This window comes from Rhincodon typus, chromosome 48 (assembly GCF_021869965.1).
Source record: "Rhincodon typus isolate 14 chromosome 48, sRhiTyp1.1, whole genome shotgun sequence".
Taxonomy (NCBI): domain Eukaryota; kingdom Metazoa; phylum Chordata; class Chondrichthyes; order Orectolobiformes; family Rhincodontidae; genus Rhincodon; species Rhincodon typus.
Window position 1 is genome coordinate 2,780,558 of NC_063379.1, and position 15,997 is coordinate 2,796,554.

The 15,997-nt window shown below is 43.8% G+C and overlaps 1 gene segment (V, D, J or C); it reads left to right on the forward strand.

Moving 5' to 3' along the window:
* The first annotated feature begins 7,440 nt into the window (after positions 1-7,440).
* On the forward strand, positions 7,441-8,441 carry LOC109913599. The segment is given in 2 exon segments: positions 7,441-7,486; positions 8,083-8,441. Coding segments are annotated over 2 exon segments (405 nt in total).
* Positions 8,442-15,997: the final 7,556 nt, after the last annotated feature.

The window sequence follows — 15,997 nt, forward strand, 5'->3', positions numbered from 1 at the left end:
GAATTTATGCAATAAATTTCAAAGTGACCATCAAATCCATCGCTCCTAACTGCAGGGATAAGAAAGAGACAGCTAATATTGACACAAATTCCACACCAAGCCACCAAATGAGGGGCAGCGGCAGTAACAATGCAGTATGTGAAGGAGGAGCTGATCTCGAGCATGTTGAGATGGCGATAGATTGCAGAATCCTGCTGTGAACTGCCTATGTATGTCTACTGCTTCTTATGCTCCCAGTGCATTGTTCACAATTGTTGAGAGATATAAATTCTGGCGGCTAAAGGAACAGCGAGATCGCCTTGAGGATTACCAGTTGTTGTTCCGCAGTAGTGTAGCTTGCTATGGTCAGTTATGTTGGGAGCTGCTGAAGCAATCCCCCAAATGGCAATCTGCACAGTACAATGGACGAGTAGCTCTTGTACCACAGTGATAGTGTCCTCCTTCTGAGCCCAGAGACCCGGGTTCGTGACTTATCAGCTCCAGAGAGTTGTCATAACATCCCTGAGCAGGTTAATATAAAGATTTGTTAATTTCTTATTTGCAAAGTATCGACAAGACAATAGACCCGTTCTAAAGGAGCATTACTGGACCCAAAACATTTACTCTACTTTTATTCTTCACAGATGCTGCAGGTTTTCTCCAGCATTTTCTGTTTTTGGTTGGAAATAGAATGGGGAGCTGTGTATCGCGGGGAGAAGAGTCAACTTGGAAACTTCATCCCAAGTGTTGACACAGGCAAGATTGATTCTGCCGCCTCCTTGAGAACTGATGCTTTTTATGAGTGCTGGTAATTGCCAACTGTCCACCGCCTACCTTGCAAAAACCTGTGTTTTCAACCTGTCCAACCTGTGAATGGACTCCAGAATCATGTTCACCTTTGTGATGGTGGTGGGCAATACTAATCTAATTGCACGTCGTCGCAGGTCAAGGCATTGCAATGACCAAACTTGTCGAGAGACCAGCGACTGCGTTCAGTCGGGGATCCGGGGATGCACACTCTTTTCATAGGCTCAGCTGCTGTGCTTGGGATAGTTGGCACAAAGTGTTTCGTTTCTTTCTCTCTACCTACATTGTGTCAGTTCCAATTTCATACCAACCCGTATCCATTTTCTCTCTGTCTTGATCTCTCAGCAAGTTGGTAAAGCACCCTCATCTCCCAATGGCGACAGCGAGTGACTGTACAAAAGGGGAAGACAGTGGAGATGCACTGCTGCGAAAACGACACGAACGAGAGCTACATGTACTGGTATAGCAAGCACAGTGGAGCAGTCCTGCAGCCCATAGCAATCTCTGTTACGGGTTTAATCCCACGCCTGAGGAGGGTTTCAAGGAGGAGCTTGATGTCACTGGAACCAGTCAGAAGTCATTCAGCCTGAAAATACCGACCTTGCAGCAGCATAATATAGCAGTTTATTACTATGCTGCTAGTGATCACGGCGATTCAACAGGTTTGGAGCTGGACCAAAAACCTACCAACCTGATACACCTTGAGCTGAGAAATTGGGAAAGAACCACTGCCATGTTTCGACAAGTTGGTCATCCAACATAACCTCCTGAGTGAGCAAAATAATTATCCAGCCTCACAGAAGTGAGTCCTGGAGATCTACAGCATTGAAATTTGGGGGAGTTGATGGCCTAGGCATATTATTGCTAGACTATTAATCCAGAGACCCAGATAACGTTCTGAGGACCAGTTCAAATCCCGCCACGGCAGATGGTGGAATTTGGATTCAATATAAATCTGGAATTAAGAATCTAATGATGATCATGAATCAGTTGTCAGGAAAAACCCATCTGGTTCACTAATGTCTTTAGGGAAGGAAACTGCTATCCTTACCTGGACTGTCCTACTTGTAGCTCTAGATCCACAAAAATATGTTTGATTGTTAACTGTCCTCTGGGCAATTAGGGATAGGCAATAAATGCTGCCTAGCCAAACACGTCACTCATCCCTTGAATGAATAAAAAAAGGGTTGGCTCTTTAGCCCATCGAATATGCGCAGGTTGAAAAGAAACACCTAACTATTCGTAATCCCATTTCCCACTACTTGGCTAGTACATTCCATTATTGTCACCATTGCTGCAGATACCCACCATTGTCTTGGTGAAAAGTTTTTCCTTACATCTTCTTTAAGCCTCCTGCCTCTTATCTTAAGTGAATGCCCACACCGCCCACGTTATTGACCGAGAACATGATATTTGTGTTTGTACTATCTTTTGAACTTTCCAGCCTTCTCCACCTCCCCTCTGTGCACCTGGCTTATCATTACTGTTCAAAAATTGTATCATTTCTAAAAGATTCCCAGGGAGTGGTGGAAATATAGAATGCAATTCCTGGGAGGGTTGTTCAGTGGGAAACCCTCCCTTAAATCAATACCCCTGGTAATTGATCCATCCATCAGTGGAAAGCTTTCTTCCCCTCTATGTCCCTCATAATTTCATACGTCTCAATCGTGTCCCCCTTCAGCTTCTTCGTTGCAAGGAAAATAAGCCCAGTTTGTCGATTCTGACTTCATAATAACATCCTTCCTTTTATTCCTCCTGCGATAAAGGATAGCCTACCATTCACTTTCTTATCTTCTTCCTGACGCTGCACTTGTGCAATTGGGGTGTTTCTTCCAATTAAACATTGATTTGCTGGTTGGTGTTCCTGATGACTTTGTAATTGTTTTTAGATTGTCTTGTGACAAAAATAGCTCCTGTATTCGCACAGAAAGATATATTAGTCAAGTTAGCCAAAAGAAAAACGTATGTGTTTTTCAAAATTAGTTATAAAGAAAGACAAGATGAAGCAAACTAAATCTTATTCATGAAAACTCATGTCTGATTAACCTATCTATTAAATTTCATTACCTGTTTGTCTCTCCATATGGCGGTAACTGATTGCTGATCAAACCTTTTCCGAAATATGCTCTCCAGATTAAAAATCTTCTTGTGACAGCCCTGAAAAGCTGCATGGTGGCTTTCAGTACCTGCGTGTATCAAGAGAGAAAACAAAACTTCGTCAATGCCCTTAGTCACAGCTCGGGTTCTTTAGTGCAGCGGTAGAGTGCCTACCTCTGAACCAGCAGTCGTGAGATTAAGACCCATTTACTCCAGAGCTGTGTAATATCCCCAAATAGGTTCATTGCAAAATATCTAGCATTTCAATACTTACCCTATCAAAATCCGACATCTATTTAAAAACATCTCTTCTCAGGCAGGAGCTACCTGTGGCTTTGTAACAACAACTAGCCCATAAAAGTAATAGGTTTTATTGCGAAAGTAAACTTTATTAAAATAAAATGTATACAACGAACGTCCTTAACCAGTTCTAGACAGTTTTTGCAGAGAGAAAAATATTAGATGGGACACTAGAATTTGACATCTCTTAGATCATCCTTGCAGTTGTAAAAAGAGTCATTTCCACTTGTGCAGGAAACTATTTACATTCATTTTGAGGCAACAGAGGTTTTGAGCACTGAACGGAGCATTGTTAGGAACTGTCTTTTATTTATTTCCAAAAAAACGATTTTGTTCGTTGGAAATCAATCTTTACATTCATATTCAGTTATGTTGTTCGTCACTGTGCAGTATTTGCACAGGGAAAAACAAACATTGACATTTGACTTTCAGCACAGTTGCAAACGTTCAGTGCTCTTTATCTGCATCTCCTGTTACTTCTGCTCCCAGATAATCTTTCAGCCTTGGTGAACTATTTGAGCTAGTTTTAATCCACTTTTGGTGCTGTTGTCGAACTTCGGTCAGTCAGATCACTTGCAAGATTTGTTCCTGTTTGCTCTCTTAAAAACAACAAAGACAACGGTCTTGTTGCAGAATGAAGGTGGCAATGCCCAGCTTCCAAAGGACACATGCATAATGCCGACACCAGTAAACGGCAATGGTCTCTTTTCTGCTCTCTCTGTCTCCACATAATTGATAAATGTCACACGTTTGTGAGGCGGGCAGAGGTCCAAGTGTGTAGAATGTGGGAAATCACAGGATACACCTTGGTCTCTGTGAACAATTGGCATTGCAGCCAAACGTGGTGATTCGGAGTGTACCCCAGTTTCGCTCCACCGTGAATGGGTGCCCAGAGTTCTGCAAGTCTGTCTGCAGATGTAAACGAGTCAAACAGGTGTGACAGAGTGTCCTGGTTCCCTTGGTAGAAATTGCCTTTCTGTGATAATGGTAACATTTGAAATTTGACCCTGTCTGTTCTCCAGTTTCTCCTCAGCTGGCTGCCGAGCGCCCTCGTCTCCCACGTGTCTGTTGGTGAAGGGAAGAGGGTGTACCTACATGTACAGGTACCGCCAGCACATCGCAACAGGCCTACAACTCATAGTAACCTCTGCCATCTGCTCTGATCCCACGACTGAGGAATGGTTCAAAGGAGGGTTGAAGTCACTAGACCCTTTCAGAAATTGTGCAACCTGAAAATACTGAGCTTGCAGTCAACTGATGCTACTCGTGATCACATCGATTCAAACAGGCTCAAAACGGGGTCAAAAGTCTAAGAGCCCCCTATTCCACGAGCTGAGCGATTGGGAAAGCGCCCCTGGCAGATTTCAACTAGGTGCTCATTGATGAAGACTTCCCTGCCAACCACACATTGCGTCCATGCCAGTCAAAAACAAACTCCTAAATATTCTGAGCCCTTTCCCAAGACCATTGTATGCATTAGCAGGTCTGTTCATTCTTTCTTAATAACAACCTTTTTTATTCCTATTGTAATAAAGGATAGTCTTGCATTCACGTTCTTAACTTTTTCCCGAAACTACACTTGGGCAATCAATCTAATTCTTCCAATCAAACATGGATTTGCTGGCTGCTCCTCCTGACATCTTTGTAATTTCTGTGAGATTTCCGTATGGCATGGCCAAATAGCTCCTGCGTTCATTAAAATGGCTATGTAGCCACGTTAGCCTGGAAGGACTTATGCGTTTGTTAAAACAAGTCTGTGAGTAACCAGATTAAGCAAACCAATTTAAATCCTCATGAATGAATATCACATACCTTCCCACCAACCTCTGCATCCAACGTATCATTCTCCACCCCTTCCGCCACCTACAATCTGACCCCACGACCAAAGAGATATCTCCCTCTTCACGCTATCTGCCTTTTATAGGGACTGCGTTCACTGTGACTCCCTGATTACCCCATCTGTTTAATCTCGCTAACTCTCTCCGCAAAGGGTGGCAATTATTTTGCTGAGCAAATGTATTACAAAATGTCTTCTTAAGATTAATAATGTTCTTGCTATAGCTCTGTGAAGCTGTATGGTAGCTCTGAGTAACTGAGTGAATCAACAGAGAAAATAAAACTTCATCAATGCTCTTTGAGAATCACCTTGAATCAGAGTCAGCTGCGGACAATTGAAAGACCTGTTTCTGCTATTACACCCCCGTGTCTTGTTGGACACCTGGTAGTGTTCTTACCTCTGAGCCAGGAGACCGACATTGGCCTACCATCACCGGATTTTAATGACATCTATAATCAGGTTCATTTGAAGGAATCTAGAATAAATGAGGAGGGATCTTGTGATGCACCTCTGAGCCAGGAGGCTTGAGTTCAAAGCCTACATGCTCCAGAGCTGTGTAATAACATCTTTGAACACAGCAAAAGATCTAATGTCTCAATTTTTCATCCCTTCAAACTATATCTGTTTGAAAATGTTTCTTCTCAGGCTTAGGGAGGACTCAGTGGTATTGCAACAACTACCCTATGAGGGCAGTCAGTTTTTGTTGCAAAACTGTCCTAAACAGTTCTAGACTGTCTTTGCAGAGGGAAAAGAAACGGACAACTCATTGAAATTCGACATCTGTCAGATCGTCCATGCAGTTCTAAACACAGAAGCGTTTTCCACTTGTGCAGGAAACTATTCACATTCATGTTGAGGCAAGAAAGGATTTTGAGAACTGAACGGATCACTCTTAGGAACATTCTTTTTTATTTATTTCAGAAATGCACTTTAATTGTAGAAAATCTTTACGTACATACATAGTCACTAGAGCCGTTGGATACCCTGCTATCTTTGCATATAGAGAATCAAGTAAACGTTGGAATTTTTCTTTCCCCACAGTTGCAACAACCCCAGAGGTATTTCTTACTTATGCAAAATACTATTTACGTATATTTCAGCCACCAAGAGGATCCAATATCTGAACAGATGCCCATTGTATTTTGACAGAAATACTTTAGACAGTGGTCAAAAATTGTCTATGGTAACCACAACTCTCCGATGAGAGGAATAGCTTTTATATTGTGAAAATAAAGTTATAAAAAATATATGCATGCAAAAGTTCCGGAAAGAGTTATTTACAGTTTCTACAGAGAGTAACAATGCCAAAAGACACATTGGAATTTGACCCCTCTCAGGTCTTCCTTGCACTGGTGAAAACAGAAGCATTTTCCGCCTCTGCAGGAAACTATTTACATTCATTTGAAGCCAACGGGATGATTTGAGACCTGAACGAACTTTGGTAGGAACAGCTTTTTTAAATTTCAAAACCATACTTTAAGCATAAAAAAAACTTTCTGCATTACGCATACATGTACGCCCATGCATGGTCACAAACACAATTCAGTCCTGTACAGTAGCATATGAAGAAAACAAGAAAACATTGGAGTTTGACTATATCCAACAAACAAACCAAAAACACGTCTTGAACCAAACTATATTTTCATGCATTTGAGGCACCAGCAGGGTCCGATAGTAAAACAGACCCCAATTTAAATTCAGCAGGACGAACTCAAGTCAGTGGTGTTTTCCAACATCACCTTTGCGGCAGATGCCCCAAGCAGTTCTGAGGAAGGGTCACCGGACCCGAAACGTTAACTCTGTTTTCTCCTCCACAGATGCTGCCAGACCTGCTGAGCTTTTCCAGCAACTTTGTTTTAGTGCCTGATTTACAGCATCTACAGTTCTTTTGGTTTTTATTTACGTTGTCCTGGGCCTTCGAATGTGTCAGTCTACGACACTCGGTCGAGGTCAATTCCTTGTTGTAGGAGAGTAACAGTTTCGGGCAGATCAAAGAGCGTCTTTCACCGACCTGATCGTCCTCCAGGTGCAACGTTCTTCCCGGTTCGACTTTCTTCTCTGTGTCCATCCTGAAATACAAAATGGGGCAGGACTGCGACCTCTAACCGATTCTTCTACACTTTAACAAGAAGTGACTTGCCTCTCACCATCTCCCACACAACAAATAACAGACACGTGAATCGTTCCAATCTGTATGAACCTCCAGTGGGCGGATTATAGGGTTAACATTGCTGATGACCTTGTGGGTCAGTTACCAGCGTATTCACAGACAGACATGTACTCTTACTTAGAGAGAAACGGAGGAAGCCTATTGGAAGCTCTTGTGATGATGTCATATCTACAGCAATGTGTTAAATCCGGTGCTAGGACGAGAGGGTTTGCAGTCTGTGAGGCCTGTACCAAGTTGGGCGGGAAGGATAATGTTCGGTGCTCTTTATCTGCATCTTCTGTTACTGCTGCTCTCAGGTAAACCTCCATCCCTTGATGAACTATTTGAACAAGTTTTAATCTGATTTTGGTACCGTAGTGTAACTTTGGTCAGTGAAACCACTTGCAAGTTTCATTCTTCTGTACAGTCAAGAAGAAAAAAAAGTCTTGCTGCGGAATGTTCTGTGCGTCCATAGGGAGATAGATAAATACCAAATTGGCATGATGTGCAGATCTGTGTTAAGGCAGAGCGCATTGGAACTGGAAATTGCTTGAAAAATGCTCAGAGAAAGGAAACAATTGGGCAAACGCCGTTTTTTGCATCTGCATCATTCTTTGCTTCCACAAATGCCTTCTTTTTGTTTCTGACCTGCATTTGAATAGCCCCTGTTCGTCGCACATCAACTGGAAGTGGTAATGCCGAAGGTCCAAATAACCGAAAGCAAAACCCATTTCCTTGAGTGGATGAGGCCACTCTCTCTCTGTCCATTATGGGGAAATGATACGTCCTTCTGAGGCGTAGAGGTTGAGAAGTGTGTGAAATGTGGGGAACCAGAGAATATAACCGGGTCCCCGCAAGCAATTGACATTTCAACACAAAACCGTTTCTGTTTCTCTCCATCTTCTTCCCTTAGGGAGTTGTAAAAGCGCTCTCATCTCCCAGTGGCCGGAGCGTTTGTCTCTACAAAAGGAGAACACGACAGTCATGCACTGTTATCAAAATGACACTAGCAATACCAACATGTACTGGTACCGGCAGCTCAGAGAAGCAGGCCTGCAGCTCGTGGCAACCTCGTTTGGTACCTCAGAGCCCACGTTCGAAGACGATTTCAAGGCCAGGTTCGAAGGCACCAGGCGCAATCTTGAGTCGTGCACCGTGAAAATCCTGAAGCTGCAAGCGTCTGATACTGCAGTTTATTTCTGCGCTGCTAGTGATCACAGCGATACAAACAAGTGCAGGGTTGTTGCTAAAACTCACGAGTGGTTAGTTTGATAGCAGATGGATTGGAAATCTCGAGTGGACAACCTTCAAACTATACCCGAACATTAATGACAATTGCACCCTTTTCTACAACCTCACAAACGGACAAAACCATTCTAATTTAATGAGGGCTTCCTTATCGAATTAAAGACCAAGGCCCCTGTTCGGTATTCGCCGAGCAGGGCGGTTAGACTCATGTAGGATAATGATATTTCGAGGATAAAGGATTCAATTGTGTTCCAACCTATTTGTTGACACAAGCTTTCGGAGTCTCACTCCTTCAGGTGTCAGTGAGATAGGTGGCATCGGACACAATTTATAAGCGAAAGACCAAAGGGTCATAGAACTGATGCAGTGTTGAACAAACCGAAGATGGCCGTTAAATCTTTAATCAGTTAGAAAGGATTAATGTGCAAATTCCCGAATTTCTGAAAGTCATTGTCCTAAGATAACTAAAGGTGTCATCAGTTCCCTCCGTATAAAAGAGGTGATATCCCAGGTCAGGCGATCAATTTTAAATATGAGGCCTTGTTTAGAGTCTGCCTGTGTATCAATTTGAAATCAGACTGGTTTTATTTCCAAAGTAGGTATTTATAAAACGCCACATTGACTGTCTACAAATTGTGTGTTTTTTTGGACAAAATAGAACGTATCTGTAATTATAAGTCTGTAAATGCAAATTTATCCCATAGATTTATTTGTGTGTGTGTGTGGGTGTGCGTGTTTGTGTGTGTGTGCAAGCATGTGCAAGGAAGAGAGAGTGCGTATGTGCATGTAAGGATGGGAGAGAGAGAGTATGTGTTTGTGTGAGGGAGAAAAAGTGTGCACGTGTGAGAGAGTGTGTCTATGTGTGTGAGCGTGAAAGTATGTGTGTGTGAGAGAGAGTGCCTGTGTGAGTATGTGAGTATGTGTGTGCGTGCGTGTGTGAGATTGCATAGTATCGTGGGCTCACCTGTAGTGCGACATGAACCCATGATCCCGGTTGAGGCCGTCCTCCTGGGTACCAAACTTGGCCATCAGCCTCTGCTCAGTGATTCTGCATTGTTGTGTATCTCCAAGTCCACCTTGGAGGACGTTGACCCGAAGATCCAAGGCCAAGTGTCCTTGACTGCTGAACTGTTCCCCAACTTAAAGGGAACGTCCCTGTCTGGTCATTGTTGCCTGGTGTCCATTCATCCATTGTCGTAGCGTCTGCATGATTTCACAAATAAACCTTGCCTCGGGGCATCCTTGCCTACAGCGTATGAGATAGACAACGTTGGCCAAATCGCATGAGTACCTGTCATGCACGTGGTGGGCGGTGTGCCCACGTGAGATGGTACTATCCATGTCGGATATCTGACATGTCTTGCAGAGCTTGCCATGACAGGGTTGTGTGGCATTGTGGTCGATGTTTTACTGAAGGCTGCGTAGTTTGCTGCGAACAATACCCCGTTTAGTGTTCGGCAGTAGTTTGAAGGAGAAAGTGGAGGTATAGGCAAGATCTTGACGAGGTGCTCTTTGTCACCGATGATGTGTTGAAGACTGTGAAGAACATGGCGTAGTTTCTCCACGCCCGGAAGTACTGATCTCAAAGAAATAGAACAAGATAGATCACCTGACATAGACATAAACTACAGGCAAAGAAACATGGCAGAAACAGCCCTGTTTAACCTGCAAAGTCCGCGTTTCTAACATCTGGGATCTGGTGCCAATATAAAGACAGCTGTCTCACAGACTAGTCGAGCAACAGCCTGACATAACGCCCGCACTCCCCACGGCCACCGCGCCCCCCTCCCCCACCGAGCCCCGAAAGAGCTGCAGATGCTGTAAATCAGGAACAAAAACAAATTTGCTGGAAAAGCTCAGCAGGTCTGGCAGCATCTGTAAAGGAAAGAAAAACAGAGTTAACGTTTCAGGTCCTGTGACCCTTCCTCAGAACAGCCTGACATAGTCATTCTCACGCAATCATACCTGATAATGTCCCAGACACCAGCCTCACCATCCCTGGATATGTCCTGTCCCACCAGCAGAACACACCAAGCAAAGGTCATGGCACAATGGTATATGGTCGGCAGGGAGTTGCCCCGGGTGTCACGAAATTAGCTCTGGGCCCCATGAAGTCTCATGGCTTCGGGTTTAACATGGACAAAGAGCACTTCTGCTGATTGCCATATACTGTCCTCCCTCGGCTGATGAATCAGTACTCCTCCATGTTGAATAATACCTGGAAGAAGTACTGAGGATGGCAAGGGCACAATGTACACTGGTTGAAGGATTTCAATGTCGTCCCACAACAGCAACTCAGCAGCAGTACCACTGCTCGAGCAGGTGGCGCTCTAAAGGACATAGCTGCTAAATTGGGATTGCATCAGGTGGTGAAGGAACCAATAAGAGGGAAAAATACTTGAACTCACCTTTACCAATCTCCCGGCTTCAGACGCATCTATCTGTGACAGCAACTGTTAGAGCGAACACCGCACAACCGTTGAGGAAACGAACTCCTGCTTTCACATTGGGAGTAACCTTCATCGTGTTATGTGCAATGGTCACCGTCTCAAAGGGGGCAGACGTTGAACATATTTAGCAACTCAAGGCTGGGTATCCATGAAGCGCTGTGGGCCATGAGCAGCAGAAGAATTCTATTGCAGCACAATCGAGAACTTTTTTGCACGGCATATTTCCCACTCAAACATTACCATCATGCCAGGGGACAAACACTGACTCAATGGAGAGTGCAGGAGGGCATGCCAGGAACAGCACTAGACATACCTTAAAATTGAGGTGTCAACCTGATGAACTACCAAACAGGACTACTTGTATGTCAAACAGCATCAGCAGCAAGTGATAAATAGAGCCAAGAGATCCCACAACCAACAGATCAGATTAAAGTTTGAAGTTCTGCCATGTCCAATCGTGATTGGTGGTGGACGATTAAACATCTCACTGGAGGAGGAGGTTCCAAAAATATCACATCTTTAATGACGGAAGAACATAGCACATCAGTGCAAAAGGTAAGGCTGAAGCATATCACCGCGATCGTCAGACAGAAGAGCTGAGTGGATGATCCATCTCAGCTTCCTTCAGTGGTCCCCAGCATTCCAGATACGAGTCGTCAGCCAATTTGATTCATTCCACGTGACAGCAAGAAAAGCTTGGAGGCACTGGATCAATTGCTTGTTAAATATAATCCGAATCTTTTCTTTTTCAAGATTAGCAGTCGTCTTGCTAAGGCCTTATGCAGCTGCATGGTAGCTCTCAGTAAATGAGTGAAACAACAGAGAGAACAAAACTTCGTCAATATTCTTTGATAATCATCTTGAATCAGAGTCAGCTGGGGACAACGTTTGCACATTTTTTTCTGTAATCATACACTGAGTCTTGTTGTGCATTTTGAATGTCCCTATCTTTGAGCCAGGAGCCACAGTTTAACTCTCACTCTCTCAAAGTGTGCACTAACATCTCCGAGGAGGTGGATACCTGGAATGAATGAGGATGGCGCTTCTGAGGCAGTGGTAGGTTCCCTACCTCTGATCCAGGAGAACTAAGTTATGTATACACCTGCTCCACAGCTGTGTAATAGCATTTCTCAATGAGGGCATTGAAAAATATATCCCTCTATTTTTACCGCATTAGAATACTGTGCCCAGTTGAGATTCTGACCTCATAAATGAGAAGGGTCCTATGATTTTGCGAAAAACCACGATCCTACGAGGGGACTAGTTTTTATCTTGCAGAAATACATCTCATGCATAAAAAAATTATCGTCAGACAGTTCTACACAATTTTTGGGGAGTTAAAAAAATGAAAAACGACACACCCGTAATTTGACATCTCTCAAATGGTTCTTGCAGTTTTGAAAAGAGAAGCACTTTCTACCCGTGCAGGAAACCAGTTACATTGATTCTGATTCAACACGGTTTTTCGAGAAATTAACGGACCCTGTTAAGTATGGTCTTCCCAGTTTTAATTTCTTCTTTCTGTCCATTCTGAGATACAAAATGGAACAATGACGTGACGTCTAACATATTCTGCAGTCCTCTGACGTTCAACGACGTGGTTCCCTCTCCCTCCTCAAAAATAAGCACACACGTGAATCTTTCCAATTTCTAGGAATCTGCAAGGTGTCTGCAATATCATTCTACTTGTTTGAGGACGTTGTGGGTCAGTTACGGTCCTTTCAAAGATAGGAGGTCTGCTTTTCCTTGGATGGGAATGGAAGGGGTTGGAGGGGGCGGGTGGGGGGAGCGGGGAAGTGGTAGGGGTCAAGTGTCTCCTGAATCTCTTGCAATGATGTCACATCCACAGTTATGCAATAAATCCGGTCCCAGGACGAGAAGCTATGCAGTTTGTGAGAGCTGCACCAAAAGTTTTGGCAAAGATCTGTAGCTTGGGTTGTGTATGAGTTTGTTGACTTGCTCGCAGACCTGGCTTGTTTTTGTTCAGACGTCTAGATTACATGCTCGGTGACATCATCAGTGGAGCCTCCGGTAAAGCTTGATCGGCGGGTCCACTGATGATGTCACCTAGCATGGTGACGAAACGTCTGAACAAAAACAGCCAGCTCGGCGAGCAAGTCAACAACATTAGAGCTGTACCAAGTTCGGAGGGATAATGTTCGGAGCTCTTTATCTGTATTTCCTGTTACTGCTGCTCCCAGGTAACCTTTCATTCTTGCTGAACTATTTGAGCCAGCTCTTATCCGTGTCGCAGAAGAACTTCGGTCAGCCAGATCATTTGTAATTTTCTTCCTCGTTTTACTCTCTTTAAAAAATTGTCTAGTTGTTTTGTAAGATCAGAGAAGCAGGTACTATAGTACCTCATGAAAGGAACGTAGATAAATGTCCCAATTGTTATCATGTTCAGGATGTGTGGTAATGCAGAGTGGATTTGACTTGGAAATTAGTTGAAAGATGCTCAGAAGCGGAAATAAATTTTGAAGTTTGAAGTCCTCTACTTTTTGCAAATGTGTTCCGTTCTTTTCTGACCTACTTTTTATTTAGGCTCTGCTCTTGGCTCATCGACTAAAAGTGGCAATACCGAGAGCCCAAATAGCTCTCTGTCTCTCTGCCTCCGTCTTGGGGAAATGATATGTCTTTGTGAGGCGGGCGGATTTCAAACTGTGGAATGTGGGAAATCGGACAATACACCTGGTTCTACGCAAACAACAGAATTTCATCACAAACCGTTTCTTTTTCTGTCCAACCTTTTTTCCCTTAGGGAGTTGTGAAAACGCCCTTGTCTCGCAATGGCCAGAACGTTTGTCTCTACAAAAGGAGAACACGGCGGAGATGCACTGTTACCAAAACGACACTAGCGACACCTACATGTACTGGTACCGCCAGCTCAACAGAGCAGGCCTGCAGCTTATGGTAACCTCGATTGGTATCTGAGAGCCCAATTTTGAAGACGATTTCAAGGACAGGTTCGAAGGCAGCAGGGACAGCCTTAAGTCGTGCAGACTGAAAATTCTGAAGGTGCAGGCGTCCGATAATGCAGTTTATTTCTGTGCTGCCAGCGATCACAGCGATACAAACAAGCGTGAGGCTGTTGCAAAAACTTCACGAACGGTTAGAGGGTTAGCAGATAGAGTGAAAAGCGCGAGTGGGAAACGCTCAAAATACATTGGCTCGTTGCTGATGATTGCACCCATTTACAATCTCTCAAATGGGTAAAAACACTCTGTAACTTTTTAGACACGTTTCATTATCCAATCAAAGGACAAGGGCCTCCGTTCAGTAATCACTGAACAGACGGGACCGTCTCATGTCGAATGATAAATTGTAGGGGACAAAGATTTTCATCAGGGAAGAACTGTTATTTTTCTCATCTGCTTCCTGTTCTATTTAATGACGTATCTTGAACAAATTAAGAAAGAGGCCATTCAGATCAGCGAGTCTGCGCCGACCCTCCGAAGAGAGTCCTACCCTTTACCCAGACCACTACACTAGCCCCAGAACCCCTCACTTACCATGGCTAAACCACTTACTACTCTTTGGATAGTTCGGGCAATTTAGTAAGGCCAAACCAACTATAATGCACACAGTCAAGAATGCAGTAGCAGGAATAATAGAAGCGCCTTCTGGATGATCTGGACAAGGTGCGATTCAGTGAATGCGCCCTTCCGCCAGTTAATATATCTGAACAATCTGTACCTACCCATGGCCAAACTTGGAAAATTGCGTACAGTTCTGGTTACTACACTACCAGAAGGATATGGGTGCTTTGGAGAGGATACAGAGAATATTTTGCAGGATGTCGTCTGGAATGGGGTATTTTAATTATGAAAAAAAAATGTTTGGGTAGTCTGAGATAACAAAGTGTGGAGCTGGAGGAACACAACAGGCCAGGCAGCATCAGAGGAAAACTGACGTTTCGGGACGGGACCCTTCCAAAACACCAGCTTTCCTGTTCCACTGGTGCTGCCTGGCCTGCTGTGTTCCTCCAACTCCACACTTTGTTATCTCTGACGCGAGCATCTGCAGTTCTTGCTATCTATGGATAGACTGAGTTTGTTTTCATTGCTGCGCAGGAGGTTGAGGGATGACTAGATCAGCGCAGGCTTGGAGGGCCGAAGGGCCCGTTCCTATGCTGTAATTTTCTTTGTTCTTTGTTCTTTGTCCTAGATAGAATGTAATAAGTTTGTGAATGACATGGATAGAGTGGAAAGTATGAAGCTGTTTTTTTTTTTCCAGGGTGGAGGGGTCAATGTGTTGGGGTGGGGGTTAAAAAGACGTGCGAGACAAATTTTTTACATAAAGGGTGGCAAGTGCCTGGAACGTGCAGTCAGAGGCGGTGGTGGAAGGGGATACAATTGTATTCATGAATCACCTAGATGAATGCATCAGTAGGAATGGAATAGAGCGATACGGATCCTGTAAGTGACGACAGTTTTAGTATGGACGGGTAGAATTTATTGGCACAGGCTCGGAGAGCAGAAGGTTCTTGTGCTGTATTGTTCTTTGTTCCTTTTTCTTCAGATGCGTCTTTTATTTTCTTTTTTTGATAATGTATTGATCCTACCAGCCTGCTCCCTTTTTATCACCTGATGATGCCAATGCTTGGCATGGAACTAGGTAAATGGCCCTGCTCAATTTAGACACCATTGGTCTTGCTAGATTAGCAGATGATGCAACTGCGGGAGAGTTGGTGGCGCAGAATATGAGAAAATGACAGAGATTCAGCCACTTTCACTAATGAGTGATGAAGCCAAGTGTACACCGTTGGCATGGGAATAGTTACACTCCTTGGTAACTGTGTCTTCAACCATGACTGCTCTGTTTGTTGACAAAGTATTCATCATGTGTGCTATCAGATAATGTCTCCCTATCCTCATTATAGCAGTACTTGCTTAATTAGACTGCTTCTCAGTCTTCCTTTCTACTGACTTCAGGACAGTTCTTGCTTCACAGTGCTTTGAAAAACTAAAGAGATGGAGGTGTATTAACTGAAGGGCACTAATAACAATCATGCACTGGTATTCCTAGTGTGGTGACAAAGAGTAGCAGCTCACATTGAAATCTGTTGCCACCTCTGAAACCTGTTTTCAGGAGGATTTCAAGGACAGGTTTAAGCCAGTAAGAAGATCG